We start from the raw sequence: 20729 nt of genomic DNA, 5'->3' as shown, positions 1-20729 counted from the left end.
GAGAGCAGAGGTTTGGCTGCGGAGCCACTGGCTTTGTGATGGCTCCTGGTTGGTAGTTGTGTTTGCAGGGTGCCTGTTGAAATCCCCATGTCCTGAACCCATGGTCACAGGCAGCCAGAGATGGGACCTTCAGGAATAGTCACTTCTGCCCATGCCAGCACAATATTGGGCCTGGGAGGGTCCTCCATCCTATCTTGAGGCAAAACATAAGGCACCATCATCTCACCTATGCTCAAAATAGTTGGAAGGAGAAGAAAAAACAAAGCATTGCATGGCCACGTGCAAGGAGAGAATCCCATAGTCCTGGGGAGGAGGGGACACTGAGACCAGTGCAGGAGAAGGACTTTATGGTGAGGACTTTATGGCCACCCCTCTCCCTCACAGCCTGTGCTGCCGCACACAAGGGCACGGAGCAAAACTGGCTGTGAGAGTTGTCCCAAACCCAATTTAATGAGAAAAACTCCTCTTAGTGACACTGGGCACAACTGGTGATGGTCTCCACCCCTGGGGTGTGAGGATGAGGAGGGACCCCAGGCTGCAGCAGTGGAGGGAGCTGCTGCCAGGCTCCCTCATCCCTGAGCGCCGCGCGGTGCCAGGCAGCACCATCCCCTGGGGCCTCGCGCAACATCAGGCCACGGAAACATGCTAATTAACATGGAAAAGCATGTCAGAGCAGAGATTTCTTTCCTTGTCATCGGGAAACTTCAAAAAGAGAGAGGCTTGGCCCCGTGTAAGCACAACACAGACTCTGATGTGCTGCGTGCCCGTTTCTGGGGTTACGGTCCCTCTTCTGAAGGCTTGTGAACACGGAGAAGGGGAGGTTCAGAGCCCGCATCTCATGTAGGTGTGCTTCCTGAGGGGATTGCTCCTCTAAGAGGGGGCACAGATGGAAATGGGCTGGAGCCTGTGGCACAGGGATGCAATATTCACAAGAGGAGGAGAGCAGCTCGCCTGGGTCGATAGGGTAATCTTAAAAAAAATCATTTTTTTAATGATTGCGCTGGATGGCTTCCAGCAGGTTAATTACCCCCAATCTCTGTCCACTGGAGCGTGGCAGCATTAAGGCGACACGGGGGAGTCAGAAAGAGGGGGTGCATGGGAGGGGAAGCTGCCCTAGCTGGGGTCATTCACCTGATCAAACAAAAATGGGAGAGGGAATTTTAGAAATGCCTGAACTTTGTTCCATATGTGCTAATTGAGCTATCAGGAGCGGGTAATGGTGGTTAATAAGAGGTGAAGCAGATGCATCCACCTGTTTAGCTGGAGGCAACCACAGCTCTTGTTCACCCACCCACTCGGGGCTGTGTCGTGTGTGCTTTGAGAGAGATTTGGGGTGATTTGGGGGTGATTCCTCCCCCCACCTCCTTCCCCATCTGCTCTGACGCTGCTAAACCGCCCGCCGCCGCTCGCAGCAGAGGTGAAGCAGGTCTCTGGTGCCAACAACTCGCTCGTATTACCTTTGTGTGTTTTATTTATTTACTATAAACTGTTATAGGATGGTCATCAGCACCACGTCGGGGTGATGTGTGAAATATATGGCTCTCGGGTTCAGTGCGTCACTCGGAGCCGGGAGTCTGCGCGATGTTAATTTTTATTGCCAGAAGTAGCCATAAATTGATAGTCGAGAATTGCTGTAGGGACTGTAATTAACTAGTTACTATTTCACCTCCAAAAGGAGCAATGTTTCACGCTCTTACTTTTACTTATCTGGAATCAGCTGCTGTCAACATCCGCTGAAGCCCGTATAAAGATTTATAGACCTTGGAGGTAAATATTGACTAATGGGCAGCTTGGCTTAACGTTCACCTTGAAGGACAATAAATTGTGCTATTGATTGAAGCGAGATGTCAATATCTGCATTGTTGTAAACATTTTAATAAAATTATCTCCATAAAATATTCTCTTTCTTTGGCTGGTCCTGGCCAGTGGGATCGGTGCCTGGAAAAATGCAGCAGCAGGGTGTAGCAGGCAGGGAAGCACTTTGGGATTGGTGGTGGGACTTTGAGAATCCAGAGACCAAATCTGTTGTGGACCACTGTTGAGGTGTTTTTGGGCTTTAGAAGTGGAAATGTTGCAGCCCTGGATGTCTGGGCTGGCTCAGCTTGATCCGAGGTGCAGGGAGTTGATATGGACACATGAAAGAAGTTCAGGGAAGGTTTTTGAATGGCTCCAACAGGCAGCCTTCAGCCAGGGAAAGCTGTGAGTGGTGTCCTAGAGACCTGAACATGGCTGCAACAGTGAGCCAGGGGACAGTGGCATGTAATTAATTTGGGAACATGTGTTTGCTTTCTGGTGAGTTATTATCTTGTCAGAGGCTCAATGGAAGCGAACAGGGAGATGAGTCAGGGTGGGAAAACGAGAAGCAAGGGAAGGAGAAAGGCATGGAGGGAGGAATATGGATGCATGAGGTGTCTGCCCACACCTCATCTCATCCAAGCTGTGTGGGACCCCAAGCACAGCTTGGCCACCTGCTGGGTCAGCCTTGGTGCTCCGTGCCAGTCCAGGATCTCACCTCCGTGACTCCTCCACTGCCATGATGGCCAAACTTCCCCTTCCCTCAGGTTTTTTATGGGGATCTGCAGAGCAAGCCCTAAATAGTCCATGCTGGTCTGTGCACAGGCTCCTGCTCGCTGAGCACAAGGATTCAGGCTCTGGTTTTCCATCTCCCTGGCTCACACTGGGTTAGTTCATCATCCTCAGCTGATGAGCAAGGATTATGCCTGTGCCTCGTCCATGGCTGTTCCATTTCTGGCCTGTATTATATTATTAGTATTAATAATAATAATGATGGGTGCTGGCTGTGCTGGTTTTTTAGCTACTGAGGAGATGAGAGAGCTCTCCATTAATTCCTGCAATATTTCAGCTCCTAATTGTGCTCAAGCAGAGACAGCCTTGAAGTTCCCACCATCAGTTCAGACAGAGCAGGACTGGTACCTCTGGGAGAGCTCCTGGAACTGCAGGGCTCTGGTCCAGGCCTGCCCTGTGCATCCCCAAGCTCCAGGTGCTTCCAGGGTGCAATCCCACAGAGAAGCAGGTTTATGGATCCGATTTTCCTGCAAAGCCCTTTGTGCAGGAGAGCACAGGGGGGACACAGATAGTGTCCTGGCCACCTGGTGTCACCTGTTTCACCACTGGGCAGGGATTCTTTGTGTCACCTCAGCCTTTGGAATGCTGTAACTGGCACTAAGGAAGCAGGATCTGACCATAGCCTCTGGATAGTACTTGTAATGCTATTGTCGTCTGAGTGTGTGTTATACCAGGTCGTGCACAGGGCAAAAGCAGGAGTCAGGTCCAGCTCAGAGTATCCTGTTTTGGTCCAGGGCAGGTTCTGTGTGCCGGTTTTGATGGGCTGCAGCTGAAATCCCACGGATTTCAGACCCTGAGCTCTCGAACTTTGTGCTCTGCCTCTCCATCGGCCGATTACCTTGCAAGCATCTCAGAGTTCAGCAGGACACAGGCACAGAGGAAACCTTCATCCCCCAGTTTCCTGCGCTTTTGCAGGTGTAAAGCTGACCCTCACAGCTACTTTAATGAAGTCTTTTGCTGGGGAACGAAATGCACTGGAACTGCTTTGCTCCCACATCAAACCAGGGACACACATTACGGCTCGACTGTGGCAAGAGCTAATCCTTGCCGTGTGTGAGCCACCTCTGGAACTCGGGAAGGGCCTTTGGTTAGTTGGGAAACAGTGTTATCTGAACCTCTGCACAGCCCAGAGTCAGATTTGTGCACGGAGCATCTGAAGGCCACCGGCTGTGTCGTTCCTTTATCAGCAGGCAGCGCTGTGCTACAGAGAAGCTGATTCTAGGTCAGCCACAAAAGGGATTTTTTCTTTTCCCCCTCTCTCCTGTTTCTTTTGCGGTGCCTCAGGGCCACTGGATGTAACGCTGTAATTTGTGTGTCTCCAAAGGATATTGATTTTGGGGTAACGCCTTCATATCTCGCCTTTCAGTTGCTCTAAGTACTGCTGAGCTCAGCGGTTTGGACCGTGAGCCACTGGGGTAGGAATTTCGGCACGGGGCTGAGGGCGTGGGTGGACGTCAGCAATTCATCAGTGAGAATACTGACTTCACCCCTTTCCAAAGCTCATGGGGCTGCCTTCCCAGTTAGGTCAGCCTGGGGTGGTGGGATGCACACACTTACGTGCACAGGGACCTTGGTTTGGCCTCTGAGTGTGCAAGGGAGCAGTGGATGTGCAGAGTCCCGGGAATGCTCTGTGGAGGCAGCAGCTGTGAGGTCTGGAGCAGGGAGAGAGAGCCAAGGTGGGATTGCATCGTGGCTGAGCATATTTGCACTAGTTTGAGTTGGCAATAGTGGCACCTGGGATTGCAGCAGCAGGATCCCAGCGGGTACCTGGGGTGGTCCCTGTGTTGAGCTGTGCCAGGGTGTTACAGGAGTGCCATCGGTGCTGGCTCAGGTCCCTACATGCTTTCCGTGGTGAGCGGTGCAGTCTGACCAGGCTGTTCCTGTGCTGCGGGAAGAGATGCTCTGGAAGCATCAGCCGGTGGGATGCAGGCAGTGTGTGCCCTTCCAGGAGCCTCCCACGTGTGTCCTTTGCCTGCATTTGTTAGGAGCAAGATGCACACGGTTGACCAGTCAAGCGCAGCGAGTCGTGGCCCATCAGGTCACTCCAGTAGCCGGGTGGGCAGCAAGGGCTGGGCAAGCTCACGGCATCCCCCGGGGACCAGGGACCTGTGCTTGGCCTCTCTGCCATTGGCACTCACTCCCAGAAACAGCTGTCCAGAGCTAATTTATTTCCTAATGCTGCAGCAATGTTAATTTATAAATTACACTGGTAATTCGAGCTATTATTAATTTCAGATGGTGTAGGGCAAGCCTAATTAAAATATGACACCAATTGCCACACATATGTACCAAGGACTACCGTTTAAAATTTATAGGAATATTAAGTGTGACACTGGGCTCAGAGATGCTCCGTGCAGTCATTAGAGCATCCCAGCTGTGGGAGATCCGGTGGGGAGATGTAAACAAAAGGAAGGGAGAAGTTGTTCCTGTTAGGGGTTGCAAAAAGTTGCTTTTGCTGTTTGTTTGGGGGCCCAGGGGATCTTGTGCCCCAATACCAGTGTCTGGACAGCTGAGTGCTGTGGGTTTACAGGAGAGTGTCGAAACAAAGAGGGCTCCTGGAAGGAATGGGGGCTGAATGATGCCACACTGAAGGAAATGCCACTGATTGCACCTTTCTGGCTTGGAGTGAAAGCAGTAGCTGCAGTGCAGGCTGGATGGGGAAGAGGGGGACAAGTGCAGCTCCGACAGAAATGAGCCCGGAGTAGCACAGGGATGAAGCGTTGCAGGTGAAGGGAGATGTTGGCACAAAAACTAATGGGAGTAAACTTGCTGTGAAAATTAGAGAGGGGTGTCTGTGTAAACCTGGGTGAGCCCAGTGGTGCCTCCCCCGCAGGAGGGATGTGCAGATGCTAAGGAGAGGTGATTTTGCATTGTTCTAGCAGGGTGCAGGTTTGACAAGGACCACTTTGCCCACTGTCCACATTATGGACATTATCTCCAGCGAGTGATACTCCTAGCAGTGCTGAGTCCACCACAAAACTCCAGTGCTTGCAGACACCATTCGGACCGGGATTTTCTTGGGATGGACATGGGCATGCCAGGCTGGGACTCGCAGGATTGATGTCCTAGTGCAGAGTGACCCAGTCACAGATGGTGACCAGCCGATGGACACGGGTTTGCTGTGCCTCCCCACCACTCACCCCTCTGTCTGTGCCCTGCAGCCGTGGGCTTCATCAGCGAGGACGAGTACCTGGAGATCACGGGCATCACGCGGGAGCAGTCGGGCGAGTACGAGTGCAGCGCCTCCAACGACGTCTCAGCGCCCGTCGTCCAGCGAGTCAAAGTCACCGTCAACTGTGAGTAGCTGAAGACCAGCAGGGGACAGGGGTGGGGCTGGAGTGTGTCACTGTGCTGCCCCACAAGGGAATGGCACTTGGAAGCGAGGCACGCACAGGCTTCGGGTCCCAGAGCGAGACAGGCAGCGGCAGTTTTTCTGAGCAGGTGGTGTTTTGCCCTATTTTCCCCTTCTTTTCAAGCTCCATTTTTTTTCCACCACCTCCTCCTCAGCTGTCTCCATCAACCTGGGTTTTCCGCCCATGGAGAGATGCTGTGCTGATAACCTCCGGGGAGAGAAGTGAGCAGTAAATAGAACTTTTTTTCCTTTAGAAAAAAAAATGAGAGAGAGGCAGAAAGCAGCATATTTCATGCTCAGACAGAAGTGAAGACCCTCCTAAACCCCTCTCTGGTCACCCCATTAGTGCACATGTGGTGCCCAAGAGCTGGGGAGCTCCAGTTTTTGAAGAAGACCCCCCCCATAAACCCAAAAACTCCTGGACAGCAGCACCAGAGTGGCAGGAGCTGAGCACGGGCTCAGAGATGATTTGGGCTCCTTCCCACGTGCGGGGAAAGAAAGGAGAACTTGAGGAGCAAGGCGGGGGGATAGGGTGCCCCAAGGCTCCGGGGTGTTGACCCCAGGTTTCCCATCTCCCCGCAGACCCACCGTACATCTCGGACGCCAAGAGCAGCGGGGTGCCAGTGGGGCAGAAGGGCATCCTGCTGTGTGAAGCCTCCGCTGTCCCCTCCGCCGACTTCCAGTGGTACAAAGATGACAAGCGGTGAGAGTTCGGGGGACAAACCTGGGGGGGGGGACCACACCAACCCTGTGAGAGCTGCACTCAGTGCCAGCACCTTCAACTCATAACCTTTGGCACAAGCCTGGTTTGGGTACCAAGCCGGGTCGCCCCGGCAGCAGCAGGTTGTGCTTGTCCCAGGCAAATCCAGCAGGCAACTGACATCCACAGCCAGTATCTATTAAAAGCATTCCAGGGCTTTATATTTAATGCTGTGAAAAGTAGCTGAGGGACGTTGGGGAGGGGGAATTTTCCAGGAGCCTCTTTCAACCTCCATCAAGGCAGGATCGCTGCTACCCCTGCCTCCATTTGAAGGTGTCGTGGTAAATCCCAGCTTGGGTGAAGCATAACAGGGAAGAGGGATATTGGCAGCACAAATCCAAGCACTTAAGAGTGGATGAAACCTCTGTCCTGTCTTTAAACACTTTGGCCAGAAGGCAGCTCCTGGAAAGGCAAAAGAAATATGGTGTTGGTCGAGAGACAGGTTTACTAGGCCCCAGAGACAGCCTGCTCTGCTTTAGGGTGAAAACCACCCTTTTAGGTCAACAAGCAGATCCTGTGCTCTGCCAAAGCAACAGCACAGGAACACAGCTGGGGAATGGGGAGTGGAGCAGCACAGCCCACTCTGGAGAAAATGCCTCCCTCTGACCCCAGACAGAATGTTTTTAACCAATTTTTGTGTTACTTCTCCCTGGGGAGCCCAGAGGGGATGTGGGGTGGCCAAACACAAGATGAGCCACATCCTTACTGATAAGGAGGGGTGTTTTAGCCAAAAAAGATGCTCCAGGAGCTGGAGGGGAGGCTGGGGCTGCCTGCCTTCCCGGACTGGGGAGGAAAGGAACCAGAGGAGGAAAGGAGTGTACAAAGAGGAGGATGTTTGTGTGGCAGATGAAAGGCTCTGCTCAGAAGTAGGTCAGATCATGAGGGCCCATGGAGCAGCAGCAGGAGCAGGCTCAGCCCCCGGATCAGTGTCCAGCAGGGACCATAATGGGGATCTGGCACCTCCCATGAGGAATTAACAAGTAAAAGAGCCACGAGATGAGAGTAGGATGGGGACACCAGCTCAGGGAAGTCCAAGCACTTGGTTAATGCTGCAGCATTTGGGCTGGCTGAGAAGCCTCCCCGCAGTGGGGGGTGCCCATCACGTCACCCATCAGGGATATGCAGGAAGAGGAAGGTGCCAGAAGGCATCCTGCAGAGCAGGGAGGGTTGAGGACACCAGAGGGAAGCCAGGCTCTTCTGTAGGGTGGGAATGAGCCTTTCCCAGGTTCTCTGCCTTGGCATGTGAGCATCTCTCCCTCTGCGTAGCATTTCCAAGCCCCAGCGCCATCCAGAGTCTTCTGGTGCCTCTGGTCAGCATGGGGATAGTGTGGGCTGGCAGCTGGAGACCCAGCAGAGCAGCATCCATCTCCCATATCCTTCCCAATACCTTCCCTTCTCCCTCTTCTCCCAAGCTCAATGTCCCCTCTCGCAGACACAACCAGGGCCATGGAAAATCACAGGCACCTCTCCTCCCGACACCATTCCAGTGACCTTCTCCCATTCTGCTTTTCTCCCAGGCTGGCTGAAGGACAGAAAGGGCTGAAAGTGGAGAACAAAGCCTTCTTCTCCAGACTGACTTTCTTCAACGTCTCTGAGCAGGACTATGGGAACTACACCTGTGTAGCCTCCAACCAGTTAGGGAACACCAATGCCAGCATGATCCTCTATGGTGAGTGGGGCTGAGGGAGCCACACAGGGAGGGGGAACGACTTAACAGTGAGACCACTGATGGGAGAGAGGTGGAAAGGGTCTCCCTTGTCTTTCGGGGGAGATGTGCTTTTGTGCTGATCCTTCTTAGCCTAGTGCATGGGCTGGAGGTTGTGGTGAGCTCAGGGAAATTGGGGAGCTTCCAAACCTGCCTCCTGATTCATGTACCGTGTCAGTCACTGTTCAGAGGTGTCTGGGATCCACCACCGATGCAAAGTTAGGATTTGGCTGCAGGTTTCCATTTTATTGCTCTGATAAGTCCTTGGGAAAGCCTCTGTGTGGAAGTCATCCTCTGGTGCTGATGAGTGGGAGGAGATGGTTTTCAGGGTCACTGCTGTCCCATTCCCACCCCTGTCTCTGTCACCTTTCAGGCTGTGTTTTCCCTCCTGCCAAGGAGATATATTATTGATAGTGCTAAAGGGAGATGGGAAGGTGCAGTGGGCAAGGAGGGGGACTAGGTTTGTACCCTTGTCCCAGGACTGTTTTCCCTGCATGGTAGAACTGGGATCAAAGCTGGGATCCTTCTGACACTGCTCATGGCTGGGAAGGTCTGTGCTCCCCAGATCCCTCTCATGGCCACTGGGAGTCAGAAATGGATGACAGATCTCATCCCTGGGCACTGCATGGGAATATTTCCCTGCTGGAGATATGGGGTTTGTGGTTCTCACAGCTGAACAATATGGGAGAAATGGGGAGTGGGGACCTCCATCCTCTCCTGATGTCACCCCAGCATTGTCCTCCTCCATGCCACCCAGCTGTTCTGCTTGTCACCTCCTTGCCTCTCATTGTGGTGTGGTTGGAGGGGAGCAGAGCAGAGGAGCAGACCCATTTTCCTCATCCCCAGGCACCTCAGGGGTGGCCCAGGGCAGACTGTGCTCTTGTCCATGCAAAGCACACTGGGACAGTCAGTCCCAGAGTACGTGCTGGGATGTTGAGTGTGCCGGAGCAGTGGAGCATGGGAGGCACGTGGAGACCCCAGGAAGTGATGTCTGTGTCTCACCATCCTTGGGGAGGGGCTGGATGTGGTCCAGGGCAACAGTTTGTTTAAGGAGAGTAGAGGATGCTGGGCTTTGCCAGGGGCCACACCCAGCTGTGGAGTTGGGGTGGCATCACAGAACAGGCTTGTCCTCCCCTGCCACGGTATTGGCACCTGTGTCAGGTTCCCCTGAGTTGTGACAGGAGTCCATCCCATCCTGGATGCTCAGCTCCGTGCCTGCAGCCCTGATGCAGAGCTAACCTTGGATGTTAATGAGCCTTAAACACCCATTTGCTCCCCCCAAAACGTCCCTGCTGTATGTGATGAACATTTACCTGTGCTAAGGCATCGTTAGTGTTACTTAGGAACTATCTCCACTCTCCTCCCCACCAGCCTCCCTGGTGATCCAATAACCCTGTGTTTTAGGGATACCAACACCTCTGGCCCTGCAGACCACCCAGGCCTGGCTTCATCTGTTCTGCACACACAGGGTGGATGTACTGGGTGCCCAATGTAACCCAAGCCACACGTACACAGCCCCCAGCTGTGATATTGTAGGCTTCCTTTGGGTTTATGAGGTTAAAATCTTAATTAGCAGGGGTCTTTATTTGGCATCTGCAGATCCAGGCTGGATGAACAGCCCAAAAGTGCAGATGACATCTGCCTGCTGATGAGTTCTTAGCTCTTTGGTTTCTAACCTGTCAGCAATAGCTTGTGGGACTCGTGCTGTGAGTGCAGTGCCAGGTGGGAGGCAGGGAAGAATCCCACAGAAGTCTAAGCTTATTTTATTACCTCCTTAGCTTTGTTGGTCTGACTGTGAATCCCATCAGGGAATGAAATTGGAGTCCTTTGAGCACCCTTAATTTCCATAAAACCACATTGATTGGGTGATCTGTTCAGTCTTTATTAATGGAGTGCCCTTGGGGGGGGTGACAGCTCCCTGAGGGGACCATGACATGCAGGGGTCCCCCATCTCCTGGTGCAGGGACCCCCAGCCCCCCTAGGAATGACCCCACCCTAATCATCAGAGATGTGGTGTCCCCATGTGTCACCTGTCCCTAAGGAACCGGTGCCCTCAGTCTGGGAAATAATGTCTTTATTTATTGAGATGGAAGATAGGAGGGAAGTGGGTGTGATGGCTGCACTACCTGCAGCACGAGAAATCTCTCTTCTGTGAGGTTTTAGGGGGACAATTTTGTGAGTGTTCCCTTTTCCCTGAAGCTGAGTGAGTGTTTTGAAGTTTTTTCAACCCCAAATGGAGTTTTAATCCATGCAGGTACCGTGACAGGAGCCTTTTTGGGGCTGTGCAAGAGGCTAATGTAGCGTTCATCTTTTAATCCTTTTTTTAATCTAATTTTTCAGGGAGGTCAACTAGTGCTTTATTTAACATGTAGCACTCGTTATTACAGACCTGCCGCCTCATTCAGCGGCTCATTTGGTGCTGTCTGGGATGTGATGGAGTGTTCAGGGAAACTGCCTTGTTCTGTGGAGCTGGGGAAAAAAACCAAGCCCTCTGCCTCTCCTCCTGTCACTCCCAGAGGCTGCTGTCAGGCGATAAATCCATTTGGGATGTTGCAGGGTTATCGAGAGGGATGGGCCCCAAACCCACAGGGGAGAGCTGAACCCCCTGCATCCCCCAAATCCCAGCCCCTGTGCTTTGCTTTTTGCTCAGGGTGCAACCACAGACTTTGCTGGGTCTGAGGTCCCACATTTGGCTCATCTCAGCAGCCCCCCCCCAGACAGGGGGACCGTGGCCTCAGAGCATTGGGGTGTGATTTGGGCAGCACATCCCACTTGCTACCCCATCCACTCATTTTCCCAGCCCCAGGTCGAGGGCAGGCTGAGGGAGGTGTCTCGAGCCTGCACTTTCCATTGCCCTTTTGCCTTAACTTTCACTTGTTCTTTAATTTTTAGAAGAGACAACTACCGCTCTGACACCCTGGAAAGGTCAGTAATTTGGGGACCCCTGCAATGCCAGTGCTTCCCCCAGTGTTTCCCCTGGGCCCCTCCGGCTCCCACCCCAGCTCATCTCAGCGGGAGCCGCAGCACCAACCTGCCCCACCACCAACCTGCCCCACAACCCCACTGCTCTCACTGGTGTAGGGATGAATTAGGGCTTTTTTAGCTGCCCTCCCATCCTGCCCCCTCCCTGCCAGCCTACTGTGCCTGTCTGGTGGTGGTCTGTGCCCTCTGCATGCCTGCCCCATCCCGCAGTCTCCTGCTCCCTCTCCATCGCCAGGGCAAAGGCAGGAATGTCTCTGTGCTCAACTTTCCCTGTGTTGCTGCCTAAGTGGGTCTTCTGGCAGATCCTTCCTCCTCTGGGATGCTCCTAGTACCTTTTTTCCAGGATGTGGTAGGGGTAGACAGGCATTAGGTCCCCTTCCTGGTGTTATTCCTGGTCGGGGCAGCCAGCACTCCCCTGGGCAATCTTATTGTCCGGCCAACCGGCCTGGTGTCATCTTGATTTTGGGGTGGCTTCAGTTGTGGTGCACCGAGTGGGTCAGCCCCCAGGATGACTTGTAGGTGTCGGGAGGGCTGTGGAGGCAGTGCACAAAGACCTGCATTTGGTGCCTGGATTTGAGAGGTGTGAGGTGTCGGAGTGTGCTGGAGAGTGGTGCTCAGTGCCCTGGTTGGACTTTGAAGTGAGGGAACATGTCCTGGGGTTTCAAGAGCATGTGTGGGTCAGACCTTGTGGGCAGCCCTGCTCTGGCAGGACACCAGCCTGGATGCCTTCCTGAGTTCTTTTCCCAGCCTAGTCTTCCCCTGGGCCAACTATTTGGGGTGTTTTGGTGAAAGCCACTGGGTCAGACACCCTCCACATCCTTTCCTATGGTGAGCTCTGAACTCCTCACCCCCAGTGATCCCAAAAGGCATGGAAGAGCTTGGCTCTTCTTGACCACCCTCCTCATCCCATCTCACCCTTCTTGAGATGGTCTGGGCCCCTGATGAGCCCCACAGAGACTCTGGAAGGGCACAAAACCCCAAGTCCTCAATACAGTGCTGCTGGTGGTGCCTCTGCTGGGTGGGCAGGTGGTTACTGTGCCCTCCCAAGGGACATAAGTGGGGAACAGGGTGGTCGCCCCAGGCTGGGCAGAGTGTGTTGGCAAAAGCTGCCATCTCCCCTCTAAGTGTGGCTGGAAACATGGACAAATTTGGAGGAGGGTGAAAGGGGCAGAGGGAGGTTGGATGGTGGTGATGCACAGGGGATGGGTTTGGGATGGGGACTTAGGGATGAGAAGTGAGTCTTGTCCTAAAGGCCGAGGTCGGTGGGGATGGGGATGGTTGTTGCCGTGCTCTTGACAACAGCACAGGCGGAAGGGGACGCCTGCAGAGCAATCCCACCACGCGCAACACCGCCCAAATACCGTCCTTCGGTTGGTTTTATGATTTATTTCACGTTTCGCGACTTCCTTATCGACTTTGTTGAGTGACCATGCGGGCGTTTCTCTCCCTCGCTCAGGCCCCGGCGCGGTGCACGACGGGAACAACGGCGCGTGGCGACGAGGAGGCTGCGCGTGGCTCCTGCTCCTCCCGCTCGCCCAACTCGCCCGCCAGTTTTGACCCGAGAGCCGGCCCGCGGAGTAGCGGCGGCGACGACCATGGCCAGCGAGAGAGCAAGCAGAAAGGAGAGGAAGAAGAAGAAAAAGAAGAAGAAGAAGAAGAAGAAGAAGAAGAAGAAGAAGTGTTCACCGTTTCCGAAAATAATCATAAGAATTGAGAGAGTATCCGGCCAGGCCACCTGGGGGAGGGGGAGAGAGGAAAAAAACACGTGCAAAAAAAAAAAAAAAGAAAAAAAACAAAACAAACAAACCACAACGGGAATTTGGAGAGAAAAGGGGAAAAAATAATAATAATAATAATCCAAGGCTTCCTGCTGAAGATGCAACGCGACTGAGTCTTTTTCTTTTCACCCTATTTTTTTTTTTTTTGGGAGGGAGGTCTCCCGCCCCTTTTTCCCCCCCATTTTTGCCGTTTTCTGCCGCGGGCCAGCGCGGAGGATGGACGGGGCCATCGGAGTGTGGTGCTTCCCCCCCCTGCCCCATCCTTGTCACCGCCCCTGCCCGCCTGCTCCCTCCCGTGGGACCCTCCACCCGGACACACCGGTTTTATCCTTTGGCAAGATTTCCCCTCTTCTCATGGACTGTGCCGCCATTTGTGTTTCAGAATATATATATATATGTATATACCCACATATACATATATGTATATGGGTAGATATATAGATCTTCAACAGTTACCACGCCGCCACGAAGGGAAAGGGAGGAAGGAGACCGGCGTCGAGCCACGCTTTCATCGTACCATCCGCGGACATCGTGAATGATAAGGGATTCTGAATCATGGTTAATTTTATTAATTGTATTTTCTGATACGAGCCTAGAACTCTTAGTTCCTAAAAAACAGAAATGCAAAAAAAAAAAAAAAAAAAAAGGGGGGGGAGAAAAAAAAGAGAGAGACGAAAAAAATAAAAACAAAACGAAGCAATCCAGGAGAGTGGGAGCAAGTGGAGAGAAGAAGTTAAGTTTGTTTGCCAAGGAGGCGACCGGCCGAGGAGGTTTGTGAGCCCGGTGAGGAGGAGGAAGAGGAGGACTCCTGTGCTGAAACCCCCCAAAACCGGCCCAAAAAGTGGTCGTCCAGACAGTTCCTGCCGAGGGCACAGGCGATGCTCACCACGCGTCGAGGCGGAGGGAGACGCTGAATCTTTTTATGGGATATATATATACAGTATATATAAATATACATATATATATATATATAATTTTTTTTTTTTTGTTAGAGTTCTAGCCACGGTTCCCAGCAGGGTCCTTCCGCTGCCATTACTGCATGCTGTATATGGAGTTAGGTGTGTATCGGTCCTCAACGAGACGAGGCGAGCGTCTCGGTCCACGTGTCCCCAAACAAACCCCCTCCCTCGTCTTTCCGCCCTCGGGGACAAAGGGTGGTGGGGGGACCGGGGCCCCCTCTCCGTCGCTTTTGGCCGCGTGGCCCCGGCCCCTTGGCGGCGGAATGGAGCGAACCGAGGGACAGAGGGAGATCTATATAGCTCAGTTTTATATTTTTATATATATATATATATATATATGTGTATGTATATGTGTGTGTGTGCGCGTGCGTGTGTGTGTATATATATATATATATATATATAAAAAATAACACTAGTAAGGAAAAGAAGGTGAAGCAACCGTCTCCTGGCCGAGCCCTCTGCCGAGACGTGGGACTGGTCGACTCGCCGTCCGTGTCGGTGGGGGGGTCTCTCCTGCGGTCGGTTTTCCTCCTTCCATTTCCTTTCCTTCCCTGCGGCCGGCGGCGGGGGGCACGCGGGGGGCAGGCGGGCGGCGAGGGGGCTCTCTCTGCCTATCCATTAAAACGATTGTTCCATGTGGCCGCTCCGTCTGGTTGTGGTGCTCATTGCCGCGGGGGCCCAGGGCCACCCCGCGTCCTCCCCTCGCGCCACCGGGAACGGGGAGGGGCGTGGGAAGGGATGCTGGGGGGGGGGGGAGGACAGATGGGGGCACTGAGACATCGCAGTGGGCTGGGAGAGCGTTGGAAAGGTGGCACCTGGACCTCACCGGTGAGCCCAGAGAGAGTGCTGTCACAGGTAAGGCTTTGGTGAGTAGATGGAGAAGGTGTGAGGCACAACTGTGCCCTATTCCCCCGGTCAGGACCCTGCTCAGTGTCCCAAAAGCTCATTGTTTGGCTCTCTGCCCCAGCAGCACAGCGTTGCAGGGGATGCTCGTGGAGCAGCCGAAGCGAATCCCGCGTGGGAAGGAGAGACAGCCATGTGAGGTGGGTGTAGGAAACCAGGTCACCCATGAAATGCTGTACAGGTGAAGCATGGCAGGACGCAGTTTGGGTGTAGGTGAAACTTGCTGTCTCCAGGGGCTTGTCTTGTTCAGTGTCTTGGTGTTTTGGTAATTTGCAGGTTGCTTAGTGCGTTTGGTCCTCAGCCTCGGGGTGCTGGCTGCTTCAAACCATCCAGCACATTTGTAGGATCAGAAGTTGTTTGTTAGTGATGGCAGGACAGTTTTGTGTGGGTTTTTTATTTCTTGACCCTACGATAAGTTTGTGCCACCCAGGAGATGAGCAGGGAGAAGAGGGAGAGAGCAAAAGGGAGGGGAAGGAGTTGCCTCGAGGCGTGACGTGCAGTGTCCGAGCGATACCGGTGTGGGGTAAGGGAAGAACCACATTCAGGCTTTGTGGCACATGCCAAGTAAACGATGGGGTACTGAGGGTGTGGGGACTGGACAGCTGGGCACAGGCAGAGAAGGTGGTGTTGGTCTTTGTTCAGGTCTTGGATCTCCCAGGCCGGGCCAGCCGGCCACAGCAGAGCAAACCTGGCAGAAGAGGCAGTGCCCCAATGCTTGGGGGATGTGGGGAGGGATCCAGTATGGAGGTAATGGGTCTCTCTCCTTCACCTCCTCTCTGTAATTGTAACTTTTCTGGTGTTCTAGGTGAGAGATCAAGGAGTGTCCAGTGCCAGAGTAGCAGACAGAGGATGTTAGAGAGAGGCGGCTCGAAGGATGTGTTTATATATTAATTTATTGACATAGGTAAGGATGTCTTGGTGGTGGGGATGGAATTTATGGCCTGAAATATGCTCTCCATCCCTCTGGATGTAGCAGCTGAGGTCTTGTCCTTAGGTACAGGTTGGACATTGCTGAGGGCCATGGAGAAACATCCCTCTCAGCCCTGGAAAGGGAGATGGGGGGTATCCATGGTCGAGCTCGCAGTGGAAAGGGGCTGCATTTCCTTCCTGGTGCTCTGTGACGGGGACAGTGCAGACAAGGCACTAGGATGTGCCATGAGCCAGAGCGTTTGGCCATCTGTAGGTGTTTCTCTCCAGTGGAGGCAGGTCCAGCACCAGGTACCAAGCAGAACCAGCATTTTAAGATGGGAAGCATCAGGGAGGCCCAAATTGTGGTGGGATCCCCAGTTGCCACATGCCAGAGGCCGGTGTTGCTTTGTGGCAGCAGTATTTATATTGCATCAGCCTTGGCTCCCTGAATGGTTGGTTTTTTTGGAAGAGGCTCAAAGCACAGTGTTTCCCACAGTGGTCACCCATGCTTGACTCACTGCAGGTAACACTGAGGAAAGCAGGCAGGGTCATTTGCTCCTCCCACATCCCTTTCTTGGGGAGGCCATTGGGTTTTGGGAAGCACTTACCTTTCTGGAGGGGTCACTTGAGGGGGACAGCAGAGGTGTCCCTGATGTGTGAGGCTGCAGTACTCATGGTGCTGGGATGGAGCTGTTTGCTCAGCAGGGCAGCTTCTTGTGGGGTTCAGGGATAAACCTTCAGGACTGGGCTTTTCATTCTCATGTCGAGGCAGGTGAAGGGAGGTCTCAAAGCAAGTGAGGCCCTGATAGGTCTGGCACAGTCCCACAGCCTCCAGTGTCCTGGCAGCAGGTCTCATATTAGAGGAGCTGGTTGAATGTTTTTTCACAGCTGATGTGGTGGAAAGGTGGGGAAAGCTGATGGGGTGGAACAGAATCTCCTGGGTGCAGGGAGCACAGCCTGCCTCCCCAACCCTGTGGTATTAGGATGAGACTACAGCCATGTCAGGAAGATGCTGAGGGTCACAGCTCCTTCTGGTCCTGGTCCTTGCCATCTTTGTCCTTTGATGAAGGCATCTGGTCTGTGTCACGCACTGTCAGATCACGATAGGAACAAACCACCCTTGCGAGTGCATCATCCACAAAGGTGTCCCTTCACGGATGGGGGGGTTTAGCTGTCAGCAAGCGTTGATACAAGATGATGGAAAAGATGCTGGGAATGGCTCAGGCATGGAAAAGAGGCCCCTGATCACTCTGCTTCTGCTGAACATAGGTGAGTGATGAGAGCAAAGACAGTCCTGACCCTGCTCTGTCAGCAGGTATGTGCTCATTGGCAGATGGAGGATGGAGGTGGGTGGGACCTGGGACCCACTCGTGGATTCCCAGGGCAGATGCATGGATGGGGTGAGGGATGGCCCAAACAGCAGCGGGCCCCCAGCTGTGGGGCTCCAAGTGTCACCATCACAGAGGATGATCAAAAGAGGGTCCAACCAAGTGTTGGGTGAGACTACAGGATCCACTTGGGAGCCCTCCTGGCTCAGCGCACCGGGTGCCAAGCACCACGACCCTCCCTGGGGTGTGCGGGGTCCGTGAAGCAAAGCCCCGAAGGTACAAAGTTCGTCAAACTTTATTGATACACTGCACAATCACAACCATCTCTTATTCTTGCCGAATTAGAAAAGGTTACAACTACAATGTAACATGCACAAATCTCAGGTAGTATAGCCACCCTTGGAATACAATGATCGACAGAAACTCAAGACTGGCCGTCGTGGCCATCAGCAGGAGAGACCCAGGAGCCACACTGCCCCTGCCCTGGGCACCCGGCCACCCCCCGGGCATCCAAACATGGAGAGCAGTGGTCATAAAGGGGTCTGACACCCAGCGGGGTCGGCCTCAGACAGCCAACACGTTCCTCACAATGGCACGTTACATGGCACGAGAAAGTCGAACGCCGTCCCAGCAGAGGACAGGGGAGCTGAGCCCACCTGACCCGGGGAGGAGAAGGATGGGATGGGGGGCAGCCCTGGTGCCAGGTCCGCCAACCTCGGTGTGCGTCGTGGCGTCCCGTCGTCGCCGCCACTCTCTGGTACGCCGTGGCCTCTGGCCCTGGGGTTCTGCAGCATTTCTGCTGCAGGGATGGAGAAACTTGGGGCTGACCCCGGAAGGGGCAGGGGGAGGCGGCGGGGGGCTGTTGTGGGGCAGTGCGGACCAGTGAAGGCATCGGGGCAAGGTGTCTCCTGCACCCACGGGTACTTCTGGAGCGGGCCCGTGGGGAAGGATGTGCGTGTCGCTGGCCGAAGACGGTGCCATCCCCGCTCAGTAAACGTGCCCGGGGCCGTGGGAGAGGACCCAGATCACTGCCAGTGCCACCTTCCCGGGATGCCAGTGGAGATGCAGAGCACCGCAGGGACCGCAGGACGCGGACTCACCCAGTCAGTGCCGGATCCCCGTCCACCAGGTAACCCAGCATGTCCCGCCAGCACCAGGGCAGCCTCGGGCCAGGGGGGTTTGCCCATCAGCCATGGTACATGTTGAACATCCAGGATGGGGGGTGGGAGCATCCATTGAGATTTTGTAGCAGGTCCCGGGGCAGCCCGTTGAGAGCAGGGATGAGGAGGGGCACAGCCGTAGAGAGGACGGGGTGGTGGCCCATCATGACCTCTGGCTTGGGCTGGTTCTTTCCATCTTGTGTGCTAAGGACTGTCACCCCAGCTTCCTCACAGCCACACAAAGCAGGAGGATTGGGCAGCAGTGGAGTTTGCGCAGGGAAGACAGCGTGTGCGTGGCCATTGCCCTTAAGTCATCTCACTTAAGGAGGGAGAAGGGAGGGACAAGGCACAGGGATGTGGTGGGTCAGGACAGGGGATGCTCCATGTGCTTGCTCAGTGCCTCGCTGTAATCAGGTCTCCCTGCCAGAGGAATAGGGTCTGGTGCGACACGTGACTTTTCAGGAGAAGGATAGGAGTGCTCATCCTCAGACTGCGGCCCCAAAGCATTCCTGGGTGGCCAGGGAGCTTCAGGAAGGCTCAGGGCTGCCACAGTGTACCAGGCGAGGGGGTCTGTGGTGCACGGTGCCATCAGGAGCACAATTCCATATGCAGGGAGGTGACATGGCCACCATCACCAGCAGCTCCCAGAGTGGCTGGAAGAAGCAGAGGGCAGAGTCTGGGTGCATCCATTTTGGTGTCACGGGCATGTCACAGCAGGGAGGATCAGAACCGTTCTTGTCCCTGCTGCACCAGAGTAGTAAATCAACGGAGGTTGAGCTGCCTCCACAGGGTCGAACACATCAGACTTTCCTCAGGCAGGGGCACGTGATGGGCACGAGAGAAGGCAGCATGAGGACATTGCAGCTCAGGGCCCTCGGAGAGGCAGAGATGCAGACGATCACAAGCGTCAGAGCAAAAGGGCCTTGTCAGCTGGTGTTTCGCTGTGTCATTCGGAGCCTCTGCCCCGCATTGGTGGTGCTGTGCTTTTAATGTGCAGGTTGGAAAGTGCTTGGGAAAAAAGCCCAGAGGAACCCCCTCAAAAAGTGCTAGCAGCACACCAGGGCAAGAGCCACAGGGCAGCCCCTGCCATCAGGGGGGCAGCAGCAGAGCGGGCAGGGGTCTGGAGCAAGAAAGGGCGATGGCCTGGCTGTCTGATGCAGCAAGAAGGTTCTTAGTCCCCATGAGGGGCTGGCGTCATCCCCAGGGCTCACATTCCTGGGAGAGCAGCCTTGTGCCCTCGGGAAGGCGACGGGGTTTACTGGGAAGCAGACAGGTACGATGTTAGCTGGGAGAAAGAGTAGTGGGAAGTGCCTGACCCTTGAAGGACAACTGGTTGTGTCACCTGACCCTCTCCAAAAGGGCCAGCGAGCGTCCTGTCAGGAGCAGAGGCAGATGAGGGGAGGCCAGTGACATCGGGGGTGCTTAGGGAGGAGCTTTGGCGACAAGAACTGACATTCAGGACCAAGAGGGCTGAAGGCAGAGCCAGGGGGGCTTCAACCTTGGGGTCTTTTTGGGCGTAGGCGGCTGAGTGAGACGACGAGACGGACATCCCCGGTGAAGGCTCTGGGCGGCACCCGCCCCGGCGGCTCCGCGCCCCCCGCGCTGGAGACGAGGAGCACCGTCCGTGCCGGGCCACGTCCCCGGGGCGGCGGTGGCGGGTGACAGTCTGGTGGCACGTGGTGGGGTCTGTACAGCGTTAACTGGCGGCGAGAACGATCCCGGCACGTGGGAGACGGGGCCATCCTCGGACGCTCGGCACCGCCGCCCGTCCTCCGGCGCATCGCCCGTCCCGCGGAGAGGAGTCCCCGGGCGGCGCGGCGGGCAGGGCCCGCGGCGGGGGAGAGGCGCGCGGGGCCTCCCGGGACCCTCCGCTCCCTTATCAAAAGTCGAGGAGGAGGAGGCGAGCGAGGAGGGTGGCCCAGAGGCAGAGGCCGGCGGCCAGCCGGGACGCCGCGTTGCCGCCGTCGTGCACCGCTCCGGGCCCTGCGCGGGAGAGAGGAGACAAAGGACAGCGGTGAGGTCAGTGGTGAGACAGCGTGGGAACATTCAGGAAAACCCACCTACCCACTGCCCCCCGCCGTTCCCAGTCCCCTTCACATCCCACCCCCTCAGCTGTGCTCCCCCTTGTCGGTCATTTGGAGAGCGTTGTTGGTGTGGGGGAGGAGTTGAGGAGGCAGGCAGAGAGCTGGAGGAACGTGTAGGGGAGGCATAGTCCTTGTCTGAGGAGGAGGAGGAGGATGCCCTGGGCAGGTGCCAGTCCACCCCACCACGCTCAGAAGTTGCCCCCCTTGGAGAGTCCTGGTGCAA

The 20729-nt window shown here is 54.9% G+C and overlaps 2 protein-coding genes across 10 annotated transcripts in view; one reads left to right on the top strand and one right to left on the bottom strand.

The window, feature by feature from the left end:
- LOC116797669 (protein CEPU-1) overlaps positions 1–14761 on the top strand; it is a 354096-nt gene extending 339335 nt beyond the window's left edge. For 6 of the 7 annotated variants that reach the window (XM_032709434.1, XM_032709433.1, XM_032709429.1 and 3 more), the window contains 5 exons: positions 5748–5882; positions 6521–6641; positions 8216–8367; positions 11296–11328; positions 12842–14761. In XM_032709434.1, coding sequence (XP_032565325.1) covers positions 5748–5882; positions 6521–6641; positions 8216–8367; positions 11296–11328; positions 12842–12942 — 542 coding nt within the window. In that variant the 3' untranslated portion in view covers positions 12943–14761. The remainder of the gene's footprint in view (positions 1–5747; positions 5883–6520; positions 6642–8215; positions 8368–11295; positions 11329–12841) is intronic. The other variant, XM_032709431.1, reaches the window with a different exon arrangement.
- OPCML (opioid binding protein/cell adhesion molecule like) overlaps positions 14138–20729 on the bottom strand; it is a 334646-nt gene continuing 328054 nt past the window's right edge. For 2 of the 3 annotated variants that reach the window (XM_032709427.1, XM_032709426.1), the window contains one exon: positions 14138–20405. In XM_032709427.1, coding sequence (XP_032565318.1) covers positions 20302–20405 — 104 coding nt within the window. In that variant the 3' untranslated portion in view covers positions 14138–20301. The remainder of the gene's footprint in view (positions 20406–20729) is intronic. The other variant, XR_004360702.1, reaches the window with a different exon arrangement.

The sequence above is a fragment of the Chiroxiphia lanceolata genome, chromosome 23 (genome assembly GCF_009829145.1).
Source record: "Chiroxiphia lanceolata isolate bChiLan1 chromosome 23, bChiLan1.pri, whole genome shotgun sequence".
Lineage (NCBI taxonomy): Eukaryota > Metazoa > Chordata > Aves > Passeriformes > Pipridae > Chiroxiphia > Chiroxiphia lanceolata.
This window is presented reverse-complemented; position numbering and strand designations above follow the sequence as displayed.